The 6,825-nt window shown below is 36.8% G+C and overlaps 1 protein-coding gene across 2 annotated transcripts; it reads left to right on the top strand.

Moving 5' to 3' along the window:
- The first annotated feature begins 410 nt into the window (after positions 1–410).
- On the top strand, positions 411–6,538 carry Csp (Cysteine string protein). Of its 2 annotated transcripts, XM_089468342.1 has the most exons (7): positions 411–654; positions 2,123–2,261; positions 2,330–2,482; positions 2,556–2,687; positions 3,914–3,976; positions 4,500–4,707; positions 5,819–6,538. In XM_089468342.1, exons 1-7 carry the CDS (start codon positions 623–625, stop codon positions 5,839–5,841), a joined length of 750 nt encoding a protein of 249 aa, XP_089324468.1. In that variant the 5' UTR covers positions 411–622; the 3' UTR covers positions 5,842–6,538. The 2 variants fall into 2 exon arrangements, with proteins under 2 accessions (XP_089324468.1, XP_089324469.1); XM_089468343.1 differs by lacking the exon at positions 3,914–3,976 and having other exon boundaries at positions 416–654.
- Positions 6,539–6,825: the final 287 nt, after the last annotated feature.

Below are 6,825 nucleotides of genomic sequence, written 5' to 3'. Positions count from 1 at the left end.
GGACTGTGTGGACTCTATGGTCACACTCGCATCGGGTAAAGTTTATCGAGCTGTGACAATCGAACCGAATTTGTTGATCGACTGTTGGTACCAGAAAATAAATAAAATACTAAGCACACTTTTTGAACTGAGTGCTGACTCATAATATTTTTATATATACTTCAAAATCTTATTCGTCTTCTTCATAATATTCCAGTTACACTTTAAAATATTTGTAGTATTTTTTATGCAGTTGACAGCCCATGTCTCGATTCCAAATCGATAACATTTTTCAGAAGTCTTTAATATGTGTTAAGTATGCCTTGAATTTGTTGCGTTGCACTTTATGTTTAATGTTTTTGTTCTTTTGTTGAATTATTTGATGTGTTCCTTATTTTAAGAAAAAAATTTTGTATCGATTGCGGCTCTCGTCGTGCATCGCTAACAAGCACGTACACATCACTAGTTAGAATCGATAACGATAGCCGTAGTAGCCGTAGTCATTTACAATTTTCGTGACAAATATAACAAATGAGTTGTTTCCCGACTGTCTGAGTGCATGCAAAAAGCTAGTGTTAATTATTAATTGTTAACTTTGGTGTGACATATTATCAAAGAGAGACGCGCCAATAATAACAGCAAAATGAGCGGCGGCATGGATAAAAGAAAACTGTCGTAAGTACAATTTTACAAAGGCTTTTCTTCACATTACCATTTTTTTCTGCGCACCCATACATACACACTCAGGTCTGCAGACGGCAGATGCGCAGCGGCAGCTCAGTCGACTTTCAATTGATTTTCCACACGCCAGCAACAACAACGGCAGCAGCAGTGGCAGCAGTAGCTGTAGGCCGCAGCTGCTGTAACGGCTGAATTAAGTTGCATTCTTTTTCATTCATTTTGAGGTAAACAAGAGCCAAATCCTTAATTGCGAAAGAGATTGCAGCTGCAGAGCTGTGTGCCTGTGTGTATTGTATATATGCGTGTGAATGTGTGCATGTGTGTGTGCTAAGTTGTTCCCAACAACAACACAAATGATCCGCTCGTGAGATACTAATGGAATTCAATGAATAAGTTCATGTGCGCCATGTATTAGCCGCGAATAAAGTTACACAAGCTTTTGAAGCTAATGAATTTTGATAACAACAAGTGCTTCACCTCTCTCTCTTTCTCTCGCTCTCTCCCTCTCTCTCTCTCTGTCTCTCTCGCACTCTGATATTTTGACCAAATCTATTACTCTCTGACACACACAGAGTTTGGCATTTATGTGTGTTATCCATAACAACTTAAAGCGTTTGAGGGCTACAAATTATTTGTCCGTTTGCGCTCATTTTCTTAAAACACACTCAGACACAAGCAAGTGCACTGATTATAATAGGCGATGAGTAATGCTAAGGCGGGTTGCTTTTCCACAGAGACGAAGCTCTGTTCTGGTAAGCATATTTTTTTGTTTTTGTACCGTACGTCCTTGGCCTTGGCTTGGCTAGGTTTGCGTTTCCACCCCCCTTTTGCTTTGAGCGATTCTGTCCTCTAAGCATCACAATTATTTCACCTCGTTTTCCTAATCAGCACGTAGATTTGCAGTTATGCTACAGCAAGGCCATAGGCAGCCAAGTAGTTCAGCTAAGCCTCGCCAAAAATGATGGCACAAAGCATGTATCGGATATGGGCGTATGCCGCGTTTTGGCTGGATTTACTGCACAGCTGCTTACACTCGACTGTCCTACTCAATGGCAACTGTATATGTGTATAATATAAATATATATTACACAATTTGTGATGTCAATACCCAGTGAGGGAGCGTGAATATATAGCAATCGCGTGTTGCACTGCCCTTAACTGTTGCTGTTGGAATGCCCAGCGCTTAGTCATCGCCGTCGCAGGCGACTTACGAGTTCAGAGTTGCAGGCAGACTGCGAGTTAGATTAGCTAGTTATTTGCCTTCTGGGGATTAAAAACAAACAAACGGCAATAAATATAACAGGTACTCTGCTGACCGGGCTGTGTTCTGCTTGGTGCAGCTATAAACAAACTGGCTTATAATCAATTTGTGGGAGTATTTACACATGTATTCGTGTATATTTGTAGTAGTTTGTTGACGTTAAAGCTAACATATAATATAATTTCAACTTGCTTCTTTCAGCACATCGGGCGATTCGCTCTATGAAATCTTGGGACTTCCTAAAACAGCAACAGCTGATGATATAAAGAAGACTTATAGAAAACTTGCACTCAAATACCATCCAGATAAAAATCCAGACAACGCTGATGCTGCCGATAAGGTGAAGTGAAAAATGAAAATGGAAAAGAATGAGAATCTCATTAATGTGTCTTTGCTCTTCACAAACAGTTCAAGGAGGTCAATCGGGCGCACTCGATACTGAGCGATCAGACGAAACGCAATATTTATGACAACTATGGCTCTCTGGGCCTGTACATTGCCGAGCAGTTTGGCGAGGAGAATGTGAATGCCTACTTCGTGGTCACATCTCCGGCTGTGAAGGTGAGTCGAGTGTAATTCAAATGGATTCCATAGATCCCGTCTCACGTCTTTGTTTCTCTTTCTGTTTTTGCAGGCCTTGGTCATTTGCTGCACACTGCTGACAGGATGCTGTTGTTGTTGCTGCTGCTGCTGTTGCTGCAACTTCTGCTGCGGCAAGTTTAAACCACCGGTGAACGAGTCGCACGACCAGTATTCACATTTGAATGTGAGTGATGTTTGATGTTTGATTTGGTTATAGGTTATTGATTGCGCCCCTGCCCACATACTAACCATTCCAAAAATTATAATAAACAAAAAGAAAGTCAACAAAAAAACAAGAAAAACAATCGATTTCAATATGAACACCACACAACACTCAGTGAATGCTATCGCAATACATTTGAAACAATTCGCACACACCCACACACACACAGAGCTTGTTTATGTATATATCTTTGCGACACAACACTTTTCCCGAAGCGCCCGCTAAAATGTATTCTAATACAACACTGGACATGTTTTGATGATTTTTGTGAGGCGATTGTTTAGTCAAAAGTAGTTTTCTTGCTTTACAAAAACGAAACTAGAACTCCTACAATTTAACCAGTATTTCGCTATGAAGTTTTGCTATGATTTGCTTGAATTGGTGCATTTAACGAGCTTTATATCATTTTGAATTTGAACTTCATTTGTACTCTAATAACTATCTCATATTTTGTTTATGTTGAGGTAAGTAAGTATGTAGCTTAAGTTCTCCGCAAAAGGCGAAGGTATATACGACACCACTTACAACACCCCCCACAAATGTTTCCATCATCATTTTCAACATTTGTCTCCATTCCTGTTTATTATTTGTTTTGCTTTGAATGCGGATTCCACGAAAATCATCAAATGCTTTGAAGGTTCTACTAATACATAAATAAGCACTCGAATTTCAACTCAATGATAAATGAAAGTTAAACCAACACAATTTTTTGTTTAAAGGCAAAGGAGGAAATTCGCTATTTGATTATTTTCGAGCTGACAAACGATATTCGCCTCTTTCTTTTTTCTTCTAAAGTCTTCCCCTTTGTCTACATAATGAGATTGATTGCGCTTGTTTTCTTGTCTATACGTATACATCATGTAAAGATGTATGTATATGTATATGTTTGAATTCGATTTTCTTTTGTACGTACTACTTATGTGTATAATTGCATGTATGTGAAGGCAATAAGGAATACAACAAATTTAAATTTCTAATTTTGTTTATTTTTTCTCAAAACCACCTTTCGATCGACTCATCATACCCACCTACAACCTCACACACAATTGCGCCTGCGCGCGGTTCATATTAAATTTATATCGCAAATATATATGCACATCTACTATATATGTCCGACTTGATCCGAACCGTTTCGTTCGATTCGTGCATATGTATGTGATATGTTTTGCCATATATAAACAACCCAGCGCTCTGATGGCAATCGAGAGGCCAGCGATCTGCCATCGCACTTGGGACAGCAGCCACGTCTTGTAAGTATAGAAATAGAAAACGACTCCGGCATGAGTTGCGCATGATGTAAGGCATAGATATATATATTCCCGATGTAACTATCCACACGTACCAAACTAACACGAGCATCGTAACAATCAAAATTTAGAAGTTCTATACAATTTAAATCGAGTCCCTATTCAGTCGAAACAAGAGATGATTTGGCTTGGTCCTCCTCTGGGTAAATGAACTCTCTCATAAACTAATTATCATCTACTAGAAGTTGTACTATGTAATCTCGTAATCACGTAATATGTAAAATGTAATATGTAGATCTACTTTCTGTTTCTTTTTATTTTTGGTTCTGTTTGCGCCATTTTAGTTTGCGAAGGCTGAGAAAAGCATTGTAAAATATTTGTTTGTAAATGGCATAACGCTTCCTATACTAACTAGAAAACTCATTGACTAAACAATGCAGATAAAGTATACAGCTCTACATGCCCTTTGACCTATTTAAGTGAACAAAATCTTACCGGAACTTATTTCTGATCTTTGCCCATACAGGAGGACGTTGATCTCGACGATGTCAACCTGGGTGCTGGAGGCGCACCTGTTACAACTCAGCCCAGGGAGCAGGCAGGTGGGCAACCTGTCTTTGCTATGCCGCCGCCAACCAGCGCTGGAGTTGGCGTCAACCCCTTCACCGGAGCTCCCGTGGCTGCAAACGAGAATACATCGCTGAACACAACAGAACAGACCACATACACACCAGGTATATAAACAAGTTGGGTCAGTTAAGGAAGCGAGAATGTTGTTCTTCGTCTGAATTTGAAAATATGCATTCAAGACCTTCTAGCAGCGGTACAATAACAATCTTGACTTTAATAAAGCGTCTTTGACCATCGAACTTGTTGTTAATTCTGCATAAATACTTGACATACGAACTCCCAAATATTGTAAACCACAGTAATGATTATACATATATATATATATATATATATATATATATATATATATATATATATATATATATATATATATATATATATATGTGAATAGATATATATATATATAAGAATAGAGTCAGCCAGAAGTCACTCTTAATAACTTCTTGTGCAGCCTCCAACACTGTTTTGGGAGCCGAGTAATACACACAATATTTAATAAATATATAATATTCAAACGATTATAAACAATTAATACCCAATTTAATAACCATATAAGCTCTCATATACACACACACGAGCATGCATTCTTATAGCATAACACATATAGCACTGCTATAGGATCTGAGCGTATATTTTTCGAAACTCATTTTCACCACCAGAGGAGAGTAGGCATACGTGTGTCTGTATATACTTAAACCTATAAATAAATGTATTATGTATATGTTATGTATGTATGCCAATGATCTCCCTTCAAGATTTCGCTACATTTCCATTTCCCTGGCCACTTTTCGTTTTATAAATTCATTCTCCACTCATCATAAGGAAAATCAGAAATCGTCCATTAAACAGAACAAAAACTATCGTCGGGCACTGCTCAAACACTGCCCAGGAGCTATACTCGTGTATGCATCTAACCCTTTGGATGCCCTTGAGAGGCGCTCGAGTCTCTGATTTGCTTGTTGCTGTTGAACCCCATCATACTGTAAATACACCAAATTGTATTTTATTTTATTCTGAATGAAACTACTTATTTATCTTTATTGTACAATCATCTGGCCAAGAGCTGCTCAATAACTGATCATCACACTGCCAACTTGCACTTTAAGTTTCTTTGGTAATTGGTTTTAGTATAAGCATACTGATTATATTCTTATTTATTTTGTCTTTTACTTCATCAAGCTTTGTTTTTCTCTCTTTCTCTTTCTTTGCGTCTAGATATGGTTAAGCAAAAATATTAGGTTCATGCGTGAAGCGAGAGAACCCGATTCATGAGAGCGCTTTGAACAGCCATACATTTTTTATTCCTTTTAATTGTTAAAAATTTGGTATGTTCAATAAATCCGAAAAAAAAATATATATATGAATATATATATATATTTATTTACATAAATACTTATATATTTATCATAAGCTTTAGAAGTTAATTCTAATTTATAATATGAATTGTAAAGTGCACATTTTAATCAATCCGATAGGAATTATTTCAAATTTTGTTCTTGTTGCAATTACTCGGAAATAGTACATTCATAAAGTGAATTGAGCTGCATATTCAATTATGCATTATATATATAAATATATATGTAGTACTTTAATTGAACTTTAGTAATATTGAGGAAGAAGTTCAACTACTTAACATCTATGCTTATATATATGTGTGTACCCAAATTTGTGAACTTTTGATCTATTTATCATCGGATTGAGTCTAAAGAGTTCGCTTTGCTTTTATGTCTATATATGTGTCCTTCACATATACCATATATTAGATTTACTTTGCATTTGTGTGTGTGAGTGCCCTATAGAAATTCGCCTGTTAGCTAAGAATACTATTTGTTGTTGCCACTTGGTCTCCAATTTTAAAAATTAGTTTACACCAAATTGTTAAAATATATGAATATTTGTAAAGAATCCAATAAAATGTTCTATGCTCGAGCTGAATGGGGGGTCAATTGAGCTTGGGTATACGTTTATATGAAGGTCGTGTCCAAGCAGAGCCATTGACCCGTTCGATCAGCTGCAAATGTATATAAATAAGTCAAGTTAAACAGTCTAGCATTGCACTCAATTAAAAAATAACGTTTAAACTTCAACTTCAGAGCAAAATAAAATCGCTAACTAATTTAAATGAACATAATTATATAATTCCAAAGCATCCTTCAAAATTCTTATCGTATTCGTATCCACATTACTTACAATAAATGTACGCCCACAAAATATTGGAAGTT

This window comes from Drosophila arizonae, chromosome 4, assembly GCF_054131065.1.
Source record: "Drosophila arizonae isolate 15081-1271.41 chromosome 4, UAZ_ARI_1.0, whole genome shotgun sequence".
Lineage (NCBI taxonomy): Eukaryota > Metazoa > Arthropoda > Insecta > Diptera > Drosophilidae > Drosophila > Drosophila arizonae.
This window is presented reverse-complemented; position numbering and strand designations above follow the sequence as displayed.